Source organism: Microtus oregoni, unplaced genomic scaffold (genome assembly GCF_018167655.1).
Source record: "Microtus oregoni isolate MIOR12 unplaced genomic scaffold, Mior012 000022F_ref0000154, whole genome shotgun sequence".
Classification (NCBI taxonomy): domain Eukaryota; kingdom Metazoa; phylum Chordata; class Mammalia; order Rodentia; family Cricetidae; genus Microtus; species Microtus oregoni.
The window spans coordinates 12,540,278-12,558,703 of record NW_024543081.1 but is presented as its reverse complement, the minus strand read 5'-3'; the positions used below and the strand labels follow the sequence as shown (position 1 = coordinate 12,558,703).

Here is an 18,426-nt window from a genome sequence, read left to right as displayed (position 1 = left end):
TGGACAGATCAAGGGGAGTTTCCTAGATACCCATGTTCAACTCTGCCAGAGGATAAATACAAGCAGTAGCACATGGAACCCGTATTCTGGGACAATGGTAAGGCTGGTTCCCTGGAGCAGAAAGGCTCGAAGCCCTGAGTCCACCCATAGCAAGAGTTCATTACATTTATTAGTTGGTGTGTGCGTGTATTTGTGAGTGTGTGTGGTGTGTGTGCACACACGTGCACCTAGCATCCTCATGGAGGTCAGAGGACCATATATATATGCACATGCCATAGCACCTGCGTGGAGGTCAGAGGACTCCGTGTGTGGCGCATGAGTACACGCGCATGCGCACCTGCCACAGTACTAGTGTGGAGGTCAAAGGATCCTTTTCAGGAACTGTTTCTCTCCTCTCACCTTGTGAGTCCCAGGGATTAAACTTAGGTATCATGAGGTTTTGTGGCAAACCTTTATCCTCCGAGTCATCTCACTGGCTCCATTAAGACATTTTTTATAACATTAAAAACTTTCATACCATGAGTTCAGAGAACAGTTTTGAGTGAAAGCTCACAGAGTTTGCCGCCCGATTCTCCTAGATTCAGCCCCTTCTCAGAATATTCTGGCAAGGTTGGAACAGCTTCCTAAGCTGTGGGCCCGTCGTCTTTCTCCTCAAAGGACTTGTGTTGTTCACTTGTGTGAGGAGGCTCCTTGTGGGATCCCAGACAAGTCACAGCTAACTTTACCCGACATCCAGGGCAGGGCTGTGGAGACAGGTCAACCAGCGCAGTGCTGACAGGCTTGCGTTCAGCCCTCAGAACCCATGTAAAACAAGTCAGGTGTGGTGGTGTGTGCAACCACCACTGCAGAGGATAGAGGCAAGTGAATCCCTGGTAGGCCAGGCTAGCCTACTTGGTGAGTTCTTGACCAACGAGAAACCCTGTCTCGAGAAACAAGGTGGACGGTGTTTGAGGAACAGCAGAGAATGTCCTCTCATCTTGACACACATGCACATTCCCACACGTGCAAATAACAAGCAAATGAAGAGCCCAGAAGACAGAGGGGGACTCCGGGATTACAGATGACAGGGAACAGGGTCTCTGGGGCCCCAGCATCACTTGAAGGCAACAATGGTTCCTCCAGACTGGGAGGAACCAAAACAACCTCTGCTGGGTGTTCAGGAATCCCCTGCTCCTCATGAAACTGAGACATTCTCACAGTCACACCGGTTTTGTGCTTGGCATTTTATTTTCCAACAGTGAGATAAGCTGGGGAGGGGCCCAGCTGAGCACCATGCCAGCTGTTCTACTGTCTGGCCTCCCTCCCTCCCTCCCCTGGGTACCCTCTTACTACCTCCTGCTTTGCTACTTCCAACTGGGTGCCTATGAGTCACTGGAATTCCTGGTCTCTTGGATGTCACCCCAAACACCTCCTGAGTTGTCTGAGGAAGGACTCTTGGCAAAGCAGAGTTGGAGCCACCAGGCTGGCACCATGATGGTCAGATGTCACCTGAGCCGTACTGTGTCCTGCCTGGCTTCACTGGGTCTTCCCTCGGCCCTCGGAGATGATATGCTCAGGGCTGGCACGCATGTACCACTCTACCCAGGAGCCATCATAGATAGGCACATCGGGTTTGCCACACAGGAAGGCCCCCAGGGCTATATGGCAGGCGGTGACACCAGAGCCACATGTGGCTACCAAGGGCTTGGACAGGTCTACATTCTTCTCCTGGAACAGGCGTTGGATCTCCTCTGGGCTCTTCTCTAGCCCCTCCTTGGTCAGGAATTCAGTGAACGGGATGTTTACCGAGCCAGGGATATGGCCAGGTTCGATGCCTGCACAGAGGAACGCATGGAAGGGCAGTATGAATGATGTCTAGTGTGGCTGGCATTTGTGGCATCAAGCCTCCCACCATAGCAGAACGTCAAATGTGTCTCCAATGTCTGATCTTATCCCAACCACCAGTGCTGGGTACCCACACTACACAGACGGCCAAGCTAAGTAACATCCAAAGTTGATACACTCGGCTATTTGACTCCTGGAACTAGACTCCACCAGAACCTCCGCAGAAGACCATGGAAGACCCTGGGCTTCCTGACCATGAACCTGTGGCAGCAGAGCAATACACTTGACCTCTGTCCAGTTATGGCCTGGGGCACCTGGGGGCCTAGAGGCGGTGTACAGGGCAGACAGGCAAAAGCCAGATAATTGCTAGCATTACAAAAATGCCCTAGGGCTATAGCATACAAATAGCAATAGCCGTCAAAACAGCTGAGGTGGCTGAATGCTTGCTTTGTGCAGGACAGTGCCCGGACTCCCCCCACCTCTGCGCCCCAGCAGCATCTTCTCCTTTAGTGCCACCCAAAGTCTATGGGAAAGAAATAAGTGTTACCCTTACCCTAGGAGAATAGGGTACACAGAGTAGCGTGCTCTAGCTAGCAGTGGGTGGAGAGTGATACCCACCCCAGGGCCTGTGCAGCCAGGGAGAAGGCCTCAGTGTCTAGGAAAGGTGGAGCCTTCTCCCAGGATGAGCTGATGTCATCCTGTTAGGGGGTTTGACAGTGGGATGGAGAGCACAGAAGGCAGGAAGAACCCAGAAACCCTGGAATAGGCACAAAACATCAGGGCCACCAAAGCTCAGACAAGGAGGAATGCCTCAGTGTGCCTGGGAGAAGACTTTGGGCTCTGGTCTGGTCATAGGGGAAATCAGATTTCATTCTTAGAAGAATTCTGATGCTGGGGATGTGGCTTAGCTAGTAGAGGGGCTGCCTAGCATGCATGAAGACTTGGGTTTCACGCTCAGCACCTCAAAACAAAATTCTAGTGATGCCTGCCCATAATCCCAGCACTTGGGGGAGGGAAGGCAGAAGGACCAGAAATTTAAGGTCATTCTAAGTTACACAGCAAGCCAACCTGGGCTACATGAGACTGTTAAAAAAAGAAAGAAAGAAAGAAAGAAAGAAAGGAGAAGAAAAAAAAAAAGAAAAAAGCAGTCTGATAGATGAGGACTCCAGCGAAGTCAGAGAAGTGTGGACTAAATTGGAGTGTCATTTACCCCTGGCTCTGAAGTTCCAAGAGCTCCAGCGTGCATTTGTCTCTTTCTTTCAGTCAGAAGTTACCAATGTCCCATTTTCACAGGAGGCCTAAGACCCCCCATTAAAATGGAACCTCACAGCGGGGTCATCTGGATTCTGAAATGAGGCTGTGAGATACTTCTGTCTTGGTTTCCCTGTACAAGCAGGGACAGGTCTTTGTGCGAGCTGCTGGTCTCTGTCCTCAGAGGAGAGTGGGAGACGGCACTCCCGAGCTTCAAGAAGATTTGGTAGGCTGGTCATACTCAATGAAGTGGGCCTCCTAAAAGTCATGCCATGCAGCCTGGCCCACAGCCTTGTGAGGAGCAAGCTACCGAGTCAGGATGTTACAGATAAGTCAAGTCAGGGCTTCCTCAAACCTTCAGCTTTACCCAGCAAAACATGCACCCTGCCTTGCTGGACTGGGGAGCAAACTGCAGGTGTGCTTGGCCAGGTCTGGGGTTGAGTAGAAATGGGGATGCTTTAAATACAGGCTAAGCAGCCTTCCTGCCTGGCAGTCTGGCCCAGGTTAACTAGCCTGCTAGGTTCTCAGCACTCCTCCCATTCCCAGGGAGTAATTGTGATGGCGGGACACCCTAAACACCCCTGAAGGAGCCTGAGCCGAGAGGTCCATGCTGATGACGCCACTCTCCACCTCGTGAGGGCAGTGTGAACACCTGAGCTGGACCATTTAGGTATGCTTGCTCTTTTACACCATGACATCACCGTTATGGTCCCTCCTACTTACTGCTCTCATCATATACATTCAAAGGCCACCATCTAGAGGAGCTGGGTGACCTGCCAGGTTCTACACAGAAAGTACCAGCAGAGACAGGGCTCTGAACTCAAGCCTGTACCAGCAGCTGCCTTGTGCTGCTCTTCCCCTGGGGTTGAGTTTGGTGGCACCCTCACTAGGCTAGCCCACGGGAAATTGCTGTCTGAGTAGGTTCAAGACGGGTGGGGTACATCACAGTCTCTGAGGCTTGGAGCACAGCACAGCAGTATGGTTCTGCAGGACTCTAGGTGGCAGGAGGCTCTGAAGTCACCAAACACCTCTGGGACATGGACTCAGGGCTAGGTATTGATTGTCATGCTGCACCGTGAGTCTGGGCACTTGAAAAGTACAGCGGAGAGGGCATAGGAGAGCTTCCAGGGCCATGGTTGGCTCCTGCACCCTAGCAGGCTGGGGAGAAATGGTGGGGGAATCGCTGATTGCTCACTGTGGTTAAGTTATTCAAGGAGCCTGAATCCAGAGGGGGCTCTTTCCTGAGACCTCTGGCAAAGCAGCCAGACATTGCAGAGCTATTTCCCACACCTGCACAATGGCAGTGCATGCATTGCTCCATAGTTGCAGGAGAACTGGTGCCTGGACCTCCAGATTACCAAATCATATGAATGGCATCCTGTCATGTAATCTACACACACCTGCCTAACACTGAAAACATCTCTAGGTTCTTTCTCACCCCAGAGTTTTGAAACAGGGTCTCACTCTGTAGTCCAGGCTGATCTGGAAATCACTGTGTAGCCCAGGCTGGCCTCAAACTCATGATCCACCTGCCTCAGCCTCCACATGTTGGGATTATAGCCACGAGCCACTGCAGCCATCTCTAGATTACTTCAATATCCGTTTTATCTTAGCGTTTGTAAACACTATGTAGCTACACTGTGTCATGCAGTAATAACGACAGGGAAAGGAACAGCACGCTCTCCGTACAGACAAAAGAAAAATTGTTGTCTGAGGTTGTTTAAACCCAGGGATGTGGAGCCTTTAATCCCAGCACTCGACAGGCAGAAGGAGGTGGATCGTAGTGAGTTCAAGGCCAGCCTGGTCTACAAAGTGAGTTCCGGGATAGCTAGCACCGTTACACAGAGAAACCCTGTCTCACAAAAACAAAACCAAAAACAAAAAAGAAAAAAGAAAAAAGGGGGGCAGGGACATGGTGTCTACAAGTACTGAAAGCTACAGGTACATATCTCCTTAGAATTTTAAGAGGCTCATACCAGCATGGCTCACACCCTCTCTGCTTTGTGGGGTCCCTTCCCACACCACACAGGGCTTTTCCTGGAGAAGTCCAGGCTGTAGGCTTAGCCCTCTCCTGAGGCACTAACCACTCAATTTGGGCGACACAACTTCTTCCCCTCTCAGAATCTCTTAGCAACCCTGGTTGGAGACATCCTGCTTCCCCATCAACTCCTGAGCTGCAGTCCAGACCTCATCAGGACCAAGCTTGGGTCCTTCCTAAACTAGGTGGGGGCTTCTTCCTACTAGTGGCCACCCACAAGCATGCCACAACAGTTATCTGGGCTGTCACTCTCATACGGGGTGCCCTGGATTCTCAAGGTGGTCAGCCTTTGCCCAGAGTTCCAAAACTGAGGTAATGTGGTGGCCTCCACTATAAGAAGGAAGCAAGAGGCTCAGGGTGAAGCGCCCAGCAACCAACCCTTCTCCCCAACTTCGTATGCTTTGAAAGGCCAGCACAAGGCTAGGCAGTGTAAGGGTCGCACATCAGCCTGTCCCCACGCCCTGCTCCGCCGTTTCCCCCAGAGTGTTACCATCTCGGGGTTCTGGCTCGGTGCCCCGGAACCGGCCAGCTGCGCGGGCGTCCACCACCTGGAAGCGCCGGGCCTCCAGGTTCTCCAGGATGTCCTCGTGAGTCTTGATGAAGGAGGGATCTAGTTGTGCGTGGAACTCCGCGGGCTCTGGGTGACTCTTGCCAGAGCTGATTGGCAGGTTCTGGCTCAGCCAGTGGCGGAAGCCGCCGTCCAGCAGCGACACGGAGTGGTGGCCGAAGACGCGAAACATCCACCAGACCCGCGGAGCAGAGTAGAGGCCCTGGTCGCTGCCATCGTAGATCACGACGTGCGTGGTGGAGCCCACACCCAGGCTTCCCGCGTAGTCTGCGAAGTGCGCGGCGCTAGGCAGCATGTGATCGTACGGCGACGTTTGGTCGCTGCAATGATCGATGTCAAAGAAGGAGGCGCCAGGGATGTGGCGCTCCTCGAACTCGAGTCGCGCGCTGCGGCCCAGCTTGGGCAGGTACCAGGATGCGTCCAGTAACTTCAGCGACTGCGAGGCGCGCGGGGACTTCAGAGCCTCCGCCACCCACTGAGCAGACACGAACGCTCGGAAAAGCTGCGGGGCAGCCATGGCCTCCGAGATGCTCGAATTGTGGGCCTGCAAGACAGGGGAGATAACAGAATCGAGAGACTGGCCTGCTGTCAGGGGCATGTGTGCTAATCGGCGGAGGTGGAGCCTCAGCACCGGCAGAGCAGAGTCCAGGAATGCAGAAAGTTGAAGTCAGGATTAGGCTTTATCACTCAGTGACTACCCTGTCAAACCTTTAATAACACACAGCTAAAAATGACGTTATGACCATAGGGCGCCAGGGAAAGGTGGTGTGCGCCCCTTACTCTCTATTCCTAGCCCAGCATGCAGGGTGGGTAGGATAGGGCCAGGGGCGGGTCCAATTGGCCTTTAAGTAAAGCAAACAAGACCGAAGTTTCAGCCCTTCTCTAAGATGTAGCCCAGCTTCACAGCCAATCAAATTCACTCATTCGTTGAGCAGTGCTAGGAGTCCAATAGGAACAATAACCAGAACTCACCCTTAGCCCAGTGCCATTTAATCCGCAGATATTACAACACTTGGCACAGCAGCCTCTCCCCAAACTGTTGGAGGATCAGTGTTAAGAATTCCGGTACTGTCACCTTTTCCTGAAAGCCACTGAGGCTCCTAGCTGTGCTTTGTGTCACCTGGTGTGGCAGCTGTACCTTCTATAATACCAGTACTCAGGAGACTGAGGTAGGAGGACTAGAGTTCAGGGCCAACCTAGTCTACATAGTAAGTTCCAGACCAACCTGGGCTACTCAGCAAGACTATCTCAAAAAGCAGAACATAAAAGTAAAAGACAAACAACAGAAATCAGTGCACTCATGGGGGCAGGGGAGGGAGGTTTGGATACCAGCCTAGACCCTATGCTGGGGGCATCGAGCACCCTTTGCTTTGGTAGCCCTAGAGCAGCTCAGACAACGATGCAAGTGAAGGATTCTGGAGTGGAGTGTGAGCTGTGAGCACCAGGGAGTCTCCACATCAGCCTCGCTGGGAGGGAGAGGACGGAAGAACTTCCTGGAGGAAGCAGAGGCACATTTTGACTTAGGAATCGGCATAAGGAGGTAGACATGGACTCCCGCTAAGGACCGGTACCAGTGTTTTGGATGCAACTAGATATGTTAGTAGGGGTGCAGGAGAGCAAGGAGGCCAAGGCTGGTAGAACAATCCCCCTGTGAACTACAGCCGCTCCTTTACCCCCATCATTCTTGGGAATTTTCCTCCCCAACTCTGGTTTAGAAGTCAGAGAGCCCTCCAAAGTAAGCACAGATGCCTGCAGGCTGTTCATGTGAGTGTTCCTGGATCATGGGTCTTCTACTGGAGCTTCAGACCTGTGTGTGTATGTGTGTGTTGTGCAGGGAAGAGGACATTCTCAGAGGTCGGATGGGTTCGCTGACAACAGTCATTTTATTTCATTTGTGAGACGGGGTCTTTCTATGGCCTGGGACTCACCTTGGCTGGCTGGTCACCGAGTCCCAGGACTTTACCTGTCTCACCTTCCCCAGTGCTGGGATTACAGGCATGCAACATGCCTTGTGCTGTTTATACAGGCTCTGGGGCCTTGTACTTGCAAGGCAAGCACTTGATCCATTGGAGCTATCTTCCCAGCACTGCGCCTATTCCTCCAGGATCTCACTCTGTATCCTAAACTATCCTGGAACTTGAAATCATCCCCCTCCTGCCTTGTTTCCAGAGAAGGGAAATTGCAAGCATCCACCACCATGCCAGACTCCAAAACCCACCTCTTGATGAGATTTTAAAATGAATATAGAAGCTGGATGATGGTGGCACATGCCTTTAATCCCAGCACTCAGGAGGCAGAGGCAGGCAGATCTTTGTGAGTTCAATGCCAGCCTGGTCTACAGACAAAGTGAGTTCCAGGACAGTTAAGGCTATACAGAGAAACCCTGTCTCAAAAACAAAACAAAACAGAAAAACATAGAAGGATCACCATATACCTTATATACAGTTTCTTTGATCACTTAGGGCAGTGGAGTGGCAACCCGTTATTTCTTCCTTTACTCTCACAAATGGTTCTTGGATCTACAGCTGCACATTGATTCTTAAACCTTCTAGGAACTGGGACCTTAGAGGTCTGAGGTCATATGACCCTGCCTCCCTGTTTGATTGACAATTCTCACAAAGGACCCCAGGTGGCAAAAAGAGGGTCAGAGAGGCTAGGCTAATGGGTGTCCCTGAGGGGCAGAAATCAGAGAGACTAGGTTCCTTTGTGCTGGATGGGCCAGAATTCCCACAAAGGGCTGCGCCAGGCCATCCTAGGGTTAGTGTGAACCTATATAACACACCATGAAGGGGACTCAGACAATCTAAAGTGAAGGGTCCATTTTCCCCATTTCTTATGTTCAAGGAGACTTTCTGGGCCAGCTTTTAGTGGTCTGTTTCATCCATCCATACTAGTCTTACAATTCTAATTCTGGGGTTAAAGACATGCACCACCTGGTTTCTATGACAAACTAGTATGGCTACTGGGATTTAAAGGTGTGTGTTATTGCGGCCTGGTCTGTAAGGCTGATCTGTAAGGCTGGCCAGTGTGGCTGTTTTACTCTCTGAACTGGCAAGCTTTATTGTTAAAATAAAAATAAAATGCCACTCCACTAGAGCATCTCCCCACCTGGACCCTCCTGGCACATTCTCTTCTCCACTGTCAAGCTCAAGCAAGGCTCGGGATGCTGGGAAAATGCTAAGCAGTTTTTCGATATTTGCAATACACACTGTGACAGTATTTCAGAGCAGGATCAGTGTTCAAAAAAGGGGAGGAGGGAGCCCAAGAAAGCATTCAAGGGGAACAGAAAAGCCTATTGAAGCCATTTTGCAAGAGCCATGCTCTATTTCCAGATATTTTGCCAATTGGCATTTATATAAATTTATAACGATGTGGTAAACATTGAAGCCCAAGGCAATTAATAAAAAAGCATAAAGCTTCAAGGACAAGCAGGTAAACCAAAGTAGCTCCCACCACTGTGGGCTTCAAGTCTGAACTTAGTCACTACTCCACCAGGCGACCTGGCACCTCCTGAATCTACCTGTTTCTCCTGTTGGGAGAAGTTTCAGCCCTGTCCCGCAGGATCGTTAAGGGTGTGCCACCACAGGTGGGACCGGGAAAAGTTTAATTTCATTCAACTGTGTTCCGCTACTTTCTCCTCTTAGGGGACACTGGATCTTCTCACCACAGCCCCTCTGAATGGTTTTGTTGGTTCTCTCAAACGTTCCTACTTTCTCAGGACGCCCCAGGTCATCCCATCCCAAACCCCCGCCAGCCACTGCTACCCACTGACTCTTACCCCACCCCAGTTTACAGGCGGTCACAAGCAGCCGTGGATAGTCCCCCTTAAGGCATATTAGGGGCGCCCTGGAAACTCTTCTCTCAGAGACTGTGTTCCCTCCTCCATTCCCGCATGGTACCACGCTATGCACCCCCGAAAAGCACCCTCCCTCATAGAAAAGCAAATAGGACGCGTTGGGCAGCAGATACCAGGGTTCCGAGCTCCCGGGTTCCCAACTCCGCCATGTCACCCCCTCCCCGCGCCCTCAGAGGTCCCCTCCTTCCGCCACCAACCTGCGACCAGCCAAAGGGAGGAGACTTGGGCACGGCCCACTGCCTTAGCCACTCTGAGCCGCTGCTGGCTGCACCTTCCATTTCCCCCGGCTGCGGGGGACGCACGCGCCATGCAGCCGGGTTGTGCACTGCCCCAGTGTCATCCCGAACCTCCAATAGTCACTGTGGCTGTGAAAACTATACACCAGGAGAGTCAAGCAGAGTCCCAGTGAGAAGGCACAAAGGCTGCTCGAAGTCCCAACTGTCTGCACGATAAGTCCCCCCTCATGGGAGCGGCGTAATGGTTCAGGCCACTTGGGACACTCCCGGCTCCGGGTTTGAACCCGCCAGCTTCTTCGGAGCGCAAGAGCGAGTTTCTGCGCAACTTCCAGGTCAAGTGAATGCAGCGGGCCGCCCAGGATGGGGCCGCCAGCTGGGCCACTTATGGCCCAGGGGAGGGTACTGGTGGAGAAAGCAGGGCAGGGTGCTTGGGACCTCTTCACTGGACTTGGGCATTTTAGAAGCCAGAGAACTCAGGTTGCTGTGAACAGAAACAGAATGGCTGACGAGTGGTCAATTCGCCCTGGAGAAGGTCTCGAAGCCCAAGGGCCACCTTCCCTACCTATTACCTGTTCTCCCAATTCTTGCAGACAGGGTCCTGAGCCAACCCCTCCTAGCAGCTGTTGCCGTAAGAGCGTGCGGAAGCTCTTGGCCACGCCCACCAGCTCTCCTTGGGACGGGACTGGGAGGGCGCTGGGGCAGTGGGAGGGGCGGAGCAGGCTTTTCCTAGGGAATGTGCAACCCTATCCCACAATCGCCCCAGTCTAGCTCTGGGTGTAGTTACCATTGCACGCCGGGAAAGTGTTGTGGGGACAACAGCTCCACCTCCCGGACTCCGCCCACCGCACTCAGTTCTCTCCAAGCCTCTTTTCCAGTTCCCACTCGCGCCAGGTGACAGTCAGAGCTGACACAATGGTTCATCAAGTGCTCTACCGGGCGCTGGTCTCCAACAAGTGGCTGGCTGAGTCCATTCGGTCTGGCAGCCTGGGGCCCGGCCTTCGGGTGCTGGACGCGTCATGGTACTCTCCCGGGACCCGCCAGGCCCGCAAAGAGTATCAAGAACGCCACGTGCCTGGTGCGTCCTTCTTTGATATAGAGGAATGTCGGGACACGGCTTCGCCTTATGAGATGATGCTGCCCAGTGAGGCCCACTTTGGGGACTACGTGGGAAGGCTGGGAATCAGCAACGACACACACGTGGTAGTGTACGATGGAGACGACCTGGGTAGCTTCTATGCACCCAGAGTATGGTGGATGTTCCGTGTGTTTGGCCACCGCACTGTATCAGTGCTCAATGGTGGTTTCCGGAACTGGGTGAAGGAGGGCCACCCGGTGACATCTGAGCCCTCACGGCCAGAGCCAGCTGTTTTCAAAGCCACACTGGACCGCTCCCTGCTCAAGACCTATGAGCAGGTCCTGGAGAACCTCCAGTCTAAAAGGTTCCAGCTGGTGGACTCTCGGGCCCAAGGACGGTACCTGGGTACAGAACCGGAGCCCGATATAGTAGGTAGGTGTCCCTGTGGCCTTTGGGGAGGATTGTCAACAGGAGGATGGGGAATCAGAATAGCTGGGACCCTCAACCCCTCCATGTAGACGTCTTTCTATCTGTAAAATGGAAGGGGACAGCCAACCTTGAAGGCTTTTACAGCTCTGATATGTGAGGGCCCAGTGTGCCCATAGCTCCGTGCTAACAAGCTCCTTGCATCAGTAGAGGTGACTGGTGGCCTGTCCACTCCTGTCCACTTCTAGGAACCAACTCTCCCACATGCACCGCATGTACCAAAGGACATCCTACCCACAGCAAACATTTGCAGGACAGTACAGAAGTCTACAAATACACGCACACCCTCTAGATCTCAGAAACCCTTTCAAACACCAACAGGAACCTTCCCTGAGCTCTTCTGGTACCCTAACTAATGTTTTGAAAGCAGTTTTGTTAATACCTCAACAAGCAGCTGCAGCCCATCTGTGGAGCTGTTACAGCAGCTCCTGGCGTGTGCCAGGGATATTGTTATGGGGAAATACCCCTAACTTGGGCGGGAAGACAAGCTGCCAGGATATTGCTACTTGGCCAGTTAAATGGCAGAGCTGGGACTTGAACCCAGTACTAATTTGTTTTAAACCAGGGCTCTAAACCCAGACATAAACCCATTTAGTCCCACCACCACTTTGTAGGGTTCAGGGGAGCCTCTTGTGCCAGGTATTCCCAGAGAGACGGCCTTTGGATCCCCCTTTTGTGTGAGTGTTGGGGGAGGGAGGGCTAAAGGAGTCTACACAGCTCAGAAGACCGAAAAAGCCTCAAAAAAGGAAATGCTGGTTTCTAGAGGCTTCTAAGCATAGGCAACTGCCAGGTCTTGCTTTCCCCAAAAAAAGGACAGGTAGCCAGCAACCTCTTTTCTTAGTTTTCTTAGTCCTGCTGGGCATGACTTAACTCGGGGTAACATTTTGCCTAACTTGTTGCAAAATGTCTCTTCCTTTCTGCCAGCTGAAGTCTGCAACACTGTTTTTACAGTCTTAATACTAAACCTTCACCCACTGGACAGAGGGAGGCTGAGGCACACAGGCAGAGGCAGGTCAAGGCCACACATCCAGTTCTGGCCAGAGCTCCTCAGTCCTGCTCTCTCTAGGCCTTTGATATCCCCGCCTGCTTTGCTCTGGGAAAAAGGTCGGGAGAGAAAGATTCATGCTCATTCAATACTTTCCGGAGACCCCTGGACGTGGAATGCCTGCAGCCCCTTCTGGTCTTGACTCACAGAGTTTTTTTTTTTTTTTTTCTTGGAACTTGTGCTGGGGGAAGGGAGGGGGAAGCCGGCTGTGGAGCTTTCCCAGTGGGCTGAGAAGCAAACTGAGAAATGAGTGCCACAGGACCCAAGTGTAACGTTCCCACCGTTTTGTAGATGAGGAAAACCGAGGCTTGGAGAGGGGAGATGGCCTGGTTGAACTCTACAGAGCCTCTGTTCTCCATCACTTCCTATCTCTTCTGATTGCCCCGGAGCGCCAGGGAGCCTGGGCGCTCTTTTGTGGAGGGTACTCAGCCCGGCTTGACCTTACATTTCACAATCATAAACAAGCAGAGGTCCCCAGCCCCGCCACATGCACATGCCTTTTGTTCCACGTGGCAAGCTGGTGAAGGGGCTCTTTGGAGGGGAAGGCACGGAGCAAAGTCCAGGGGCATCTAGACAAGAAGAGAATGGGCCACTTGCCCCATTCTGTTAGAGGGTTTGCTGGACACAAGTATACACTGCCAAGGTCATGGTCTGCTGCTTGAGATGGGTTCAGTGAGTTTTCCGTGGGTTCAGAAGTCCAGGTATAAAACATGGGGGTTGGGGAAGCCTTGACTCTGAGTGTTCCCGAAGGGAGTGAAACAAAACTAGTAGTAGGTGCAGGTATGGGCGTGGATGAGGAGGGGGAGGTGTTGGTCCACACTAAGCATTTTGATTTGTAGTCTCCCGGATGCAGTCACTTCTGGCATCCTCAGTAGGCTTGCTGAGGGCCTGGCTCCACTCCACTCAGGGTTACAGGCACCAAAGTGAGGCCTCTCTGCGGTTGTTGTGGAGGGTGGGGTGAGCCTGAGCAAACATAAAGAGAGTGAAGAAAGGTCCAAACAGGTTTTCCTGGCCTCTAACAACCATGGCCTATGGGATCGTAATGTGCCTACCGACTTCAGTCTCCTCAGCCAAAGCTGGAACACAAATTCCTAGACTTTTGGGCAATTGAGGAACACAAGAAGTTATCTCAGTAATTCCCCTGCCTCAGCCTTCCTTTCTAGGGGAGCTCAGAGTAACTAAAAAACATAGGCATTGGAGTCCTACTTGAATTCATGTGCCTCTGCTGTGTGTCCCTGGGGAAGTTATTGCCTCTCTCTGAACCTTTGACTCTCCTTAGAGCCAGGAGGAAAGTCTCTTCAGCTTTGTGAGGAATGAGGGAGATACAGTTCTGTGGAGAACCCGCTTTGGGGGTGCTGGTTGCCAGAAAACTGCCTGAACACTGGCAGTTTCGCTGTGGGGAGGGGAGGCTGCAAGCATGCCACTGAACAGGGGTGGGAGATGACAGGCGGCCTGCTTCTTGCTGCAGGCCCCTTCCTCCCTTTGGCAGTGTTCCAGAGTTCTCTGGCCCCGCCTGTGGGTTCCCTGGACAGTGGCTTCTGTGCCTTTAAAGTCCCCAGGCAGAGGCTGGAGAGAGGGCTCAGTGAGTAAAGTCCTTGCCTTGGGAGTGTAAGGACCTGGGTTAGATCCCCTGAGCCCACCTTGGGGACTCTGCTTGCCCTAGCACTGGGGAGGCAGAGACAGACAGATCTCTGGAGCTCACTTCATCTGGCCTCGCTAAAACAGTAAATTCCAGGGGGATGGGCCAATGGGGAACATTAGCCTGGGTGGTCCTCTCATCTCCATGCACATGTTCACAGGGATGCACTCCTCAAGCTGCCCCCCTACCAAAGCAAAACAGAACAAAACAAAACAAAACAACAAAACCCCAAATGGGTCCTGAGCCTTTCTGGCAGAGGTAGCCACTGCTACATCCTCAGGCTGGGAGCCAAGGCTTCCCAGCATCCCTGGCTTCATTCTTACCCAGACAAGGCCCCTTTTATAGACTCAAGAAAACAATAAAGCTGGCATGTCATTGACAAGAAGAAAAGAGCACTCAGAGGCCCGAGTGCAAATACTCTTGTTCCCCAGTGACTGTGAGAAACTACTGTAACCTGACCGTTGATGTCCATAGGCCAACTGCTCCTCACTGACAGGGTTACACACAGCTGGTTTCAGGTCACAGCGGGAAGACATCTCTAGAGGTCACTGCCCTTTGCGAGCAGGAACATGTGTTCAGTCAGAGGACTGTTTGGGCTAGTGATTCTAGAATCTTCTTTGAGATGAGAGGATTCCCACATTGTTTCATTGACCAACATGTACACACAGTGCTCAGAGTTCACTGGAGCCTTTTACGTCCAGGAGTGAGACTGAGGCCCAGGGGGCAAGCCTTCCTGTCTGTCTGATGCTGCTCAGTGCTGGGATGTGACTTCGTCATAGCAATCAAAGCCCTGTCCTCCGCTTCCCACCATGCTGTCTCTGTCTTGCCCCGTGGTCCAAGTTTAAAGGTGGTGGGGATTTGGGGAACCTGAAGAGATGGAGGCAGTTTTAGCATGGGCCTTACTCTCAGTGTTGTCTGTGGAGGGGTGCAGGGTGCACAGGGAAGAGAGATATGGCCGGGCATGCAGGGACTGATAAGGCATGGTTCCTTTGGGTGCTAACAGCCAGTGGCCCATTTTTGTTTGCAAGAGTGCCTTCCCCTTTTATTGGTTTGGTGTTTTGCAAACAAGGTCTCACTCTATAGCCCAGACTGATCTGTAACTCACTATATAGACCAGGCTAGCTTCTGACTACTAATCCTCCTGCCTCAGCCTCCAGCATGCAGTGATTGCAGATGTGTGTTACCGTGCATACCCACCACTCATGCTGTTCTAGAACAGACCCTGGCCTGCCCCTCCTCTGCCCTGCTCTCTCTGTAGCTTCAGAGCTGTGTGGAGGGGATGGCACAACCCCTGTACCTAGGAGGAGCACTGCATTGGGAGCCACAGCATGGGGCAGGCATCATTAGGGTTCAATATTGGCCTTTTTGTTTGTTTTTAGAAACAGGGTTTCTCTGTGTAACAGTCCCGGCTGTCCTGGAACTTACTCTGTAGACCAGGTTGGCCTCAAACTTACAGAGATCCCCCTGCCTCTGTCTCTGTCTCCCGAGTGCTGAGATTAAAGGTGTGCACCACCACACCCAGCTCAATATTTGTCTTTGTTCATTTATCCTCACCCAGGGGCATTCACTCCCTAGAGAGAAACTGGGGTGCAGAGAGGCGACAGTACTTACTTAAAGACACCAGAGTAGTAAGTGGTAGAGCTAGGATCTGAACACATGTCTGGTACCAGGTCCCTTCTCTTTTCACAACTACGTGCCTCACAGCGGCACCAAGACTGGGCCGTGGCCCTTGGCCTGCCTGTTTTTCTTTGTGTCTTTAGCTGAGTCATTTTATGTCAGCACACCTCAGTGTTTTTACCTGTGAAATAGCTTTACAGGCAAATTTATTTACTGACTCACAAAGCCAGACAGCTTCCGTACTCCTGCAAACTGTTGCCCAGGAGGGCCAGGCAGTTTCTTACCACCATGTCCTTAGCAGTTAGCACAGTGTGTAGCTTCTATGTGAATTCATTCCTCCTGCTCTACCTAGTAATCGCAGGAGACAGGTGTGTACTACCGAGCCCATTTCACAGGTGAGAAAACCTGAGGGGTAGAGAGCAGAGGCAATTTGCATAAGTTAGGGGAAAAGTTAGAGAAAGGGCCTGCGGTGCATGCAGATGCCCTCTCACGCAGAGATGGCTTGGGACAGCCATCAAGATAGGTCGCATGGCAGTGTCTGCAGTCCTGGCTCTTACAGCTTGAGTGTTGGAAACAAGCAGAACAGGCGAGAAACTGAGCTGCTAAGAGAGCAAAGACATCACTTTTATTGGTGTGGCCCCAGGTCCTCCACTTCCCATTCCCACGCCTCCCCTAACTCATGTCTTCTATTTCTACTCAAGGACTGGATTCAGGTCACATCCGTGGCTCAGTCAACATGCCCTTCATGAACTTCCTGACTAAAGACGGCTTTGAGAAGAGCCCAGAGGAGCTGCGGGCCATTTTCCAGGACAAAAACGTGGACCTCTCCCAGCCCCTCATCGCCACATGTCGCAAAGGGGTCACGGCCTGCCATGTTGCCCTGGCTGCCTATCTTTGTGGCAAGCCTGACGTGGCTGTTTATGATGGCTCCTGGTCAGAGTGGTTCCGCAGGGCACCCCCGGAGACCCGTGTGTCCCAGGGGAAGAGTGGGAAGGCCTGAGTGTGAGCAGCCTCCTTTTCTGCACACCAAATTCAGCCAGTGAGGCCAGTGTGACCTGCCCCTGGTTCACACCTCTTAGGCAATGGAGATTGATGGGTTTTAGAATTGCTGTGAGTGCCTTCCTCCCCTCACACAGGAATAAAGTGCCTTTTCTCAGAAGTATGTCTGCGCCCTGGCCCTGGGTTCCACCCCTTCCGTCCACCTTCAGCCAAGATGGCCATGCAGAGGACACTGTTGCCGTCCTTGGTCTCGGCCAAGGCAACTGGTTGCCCTCTCTTGTGTTTTGTGGCAGACTTTTCCTAAGAAGACATGATACACACACACACACACATCTAATCATTCCAAAAAGGGAACCTACGACATGCCAAAGTAACAACTGCGCTGATGTCCAACTCGGACAAGTTTTTATTTGGGTTACTCACAGGAGTGGGGATGAGGGGTTACTTAGAAAGGGATAACTCAGAAGCAGCTGCATCGCCAAAGCTCACCCCAACATGGATGACAACTCACAGGAGCTGCGGCCCTGGGGCTCTCTCTGCACAGCTTGCAGACAGCGCCACAGGCTGAGAAAGTTTGCAGCTCTGCTGCTGTGGGTGCCCTCCCCCAGCACTCTGGCTCTTTGTTACATTGCTAGAGAGGAGACTCAGGAATCTTTTCAAGTGCTTGTTATTCCAAACATGTGTTTTCTATTTACCTCTGGAAACCCCCCCCCATACACACACACACGCCACACCTGACCGCCCCCCCCCCCCCCCACGCCACTCCTGGAGGGAATGTTTCAATTCTGAGGAGATTGTCACATAACACTTGGGGATGTTCTGTCACAGAGAATGCTGGCACCTATCTGAGGGGACGTACAAAGGAGAATGAGGAAGACAGAGAGATGAAGCCAAGACTGGCCCAGTACCGAGCCCTCTCTGTAGGCCCCACTCCCTGAGAGTGAGGACGGAGAGAAATTAGCCTTCCAGAGACCGCAAAGACACGCCACAGGCTTGCCCACCTGCTCCGGATTGAGCAAAAGCAAAGTAGCACTGGTCTTGACTCCCTTGTTGGCCCCTAGTAGACCCTCTGGGGATAGTGGAAGGGTGGGGGACAGCTCCATTGAGTGAAAGAGGGGTCCTGGAGAGCCAGGACCGTGTTTGTTGGGGAGGAAGTGCCCAAGAGCAGTAGGGGAGGAGCTCTGAGGCTGCAGGCTGGGCCTCATCTCTGTCACCTTCCCCTTCCCATGCCAGTTCCCCATCTCAGAACTTGGATGGACCCAAGCATCCTCGGGGGTGAAGGACAGGTGACCCTCTCCTGCTCCTCCCACTCCAACTGCCCCGTCAGTGCAATGTCAAAGCGGCTGTCATGGTGTTGGAAGTGAGCAGGAGTCCTGTAACAGGCTCCGAAGGCGTCTGGGAAGGGAGGCGGCTTTGAAGGGACAGCTAATATGAAGGGCTTGGGGCTGCTGTGCTCAGCTCGGCTGTGGATGGGGAGCATGGGCAGAGTGGAAGGGAGAGATTTGCAGGTCAAGAGGACTACTTCCTTTTCTACTTCTGGGAGGTTCTGATCAGAGAGGTAACATCATCTGGTTTACCAGGACCTGTGGCTATGGAGGTGAGGGAAACATCTAAGGAGATCTGACTCGCAGAGTCTGATGAGGCTTTCTGTGGTGTCTGCCTTCCTGTCCTGTGGGACCCTCTTCCGTGTGTGTGTGTGTGTGTGTGTGTGTGTGTGTGTGTGACTTGTTTATAGCCAACCAAGCAGGGCAAAGTGAATAGGGAGTTGCCCCCAGGAGCACACAGTACAAGA

At 52.5% G+C, this 18,426-nt stretch overlaps 2 protein-coding genes across 4 annotated transcripts; one reads left to right on the top strand and one right to left on the bottom strand.

Moving 5' to 3' along the window:
• Window positions 1-1,230: 1,230 nt before the first annotated feature.
• On the bottom strand, window positions 1,231-10,396 carry Mpst (mercaptopyruvate sulfurtransferase). Of its 3 annotated transcripts, none has more exons than XM_041672406.1 (3): window positions 9,651-9,711; window positions 5,604-6,225; window positions 1,231-1,814 (listed from the first exon to the last, which is right to left on the bottom strand). In XM_041672406.1, exons 1-3 carry the CDS (start codon window positions 9,684-9,686, stop codon window positions 1,516-1,518), a joined length of 957 nt encoding a protein of 318 aa, XP_041528340.1. In that variant the 5' UTR covers window positions 9,687-9,711; the 3' UTR covers window positions 1,231-1,515. The 3 variants fall into 3 exon arrangements, with proteins under 3 accessions (XP_041528340.1, XP_041528341.1, XP_041528338.1); XM_041672407.1 differs by lacking the exon at window positions 9,651-9,711 and adding an exon at window positions 10,343-10,396 and having other exon boundaries at window positions 1,232-1,814; XM_041672404.1 differs by lacking the exon at window positions 9,651-9,711 and adding an exon at window positions 9,735-9,953 and having other exon boundaries at window positions 1,232-1,814.
• Window positions 10,397-10,522: 126 nt separating this feature from the next.
• On the top strand, window positions 10,523-16,797 carry Tst (thiosulfate sulfurtransferase). The gene is made up of 2 exons (XM_041672408.1): window positions 10,523-11,280; window positions 16,337-16,797. The coding sequence occupies exons 1-2, from the start codon at window positions 10,686-10,688 to the stop codon at window positions 16,633-16,635; spliced, it is 894 nt and encodes a 297-aa protein (XP_041528342.1). The 5' UTR covers window positions 10,523-10,685; the 3' UTR covers window positions 16,636-16,797.
• The last annotated feature ends 1,629 nt before the right edge of the window (window positions 16,798-18,426 follow it).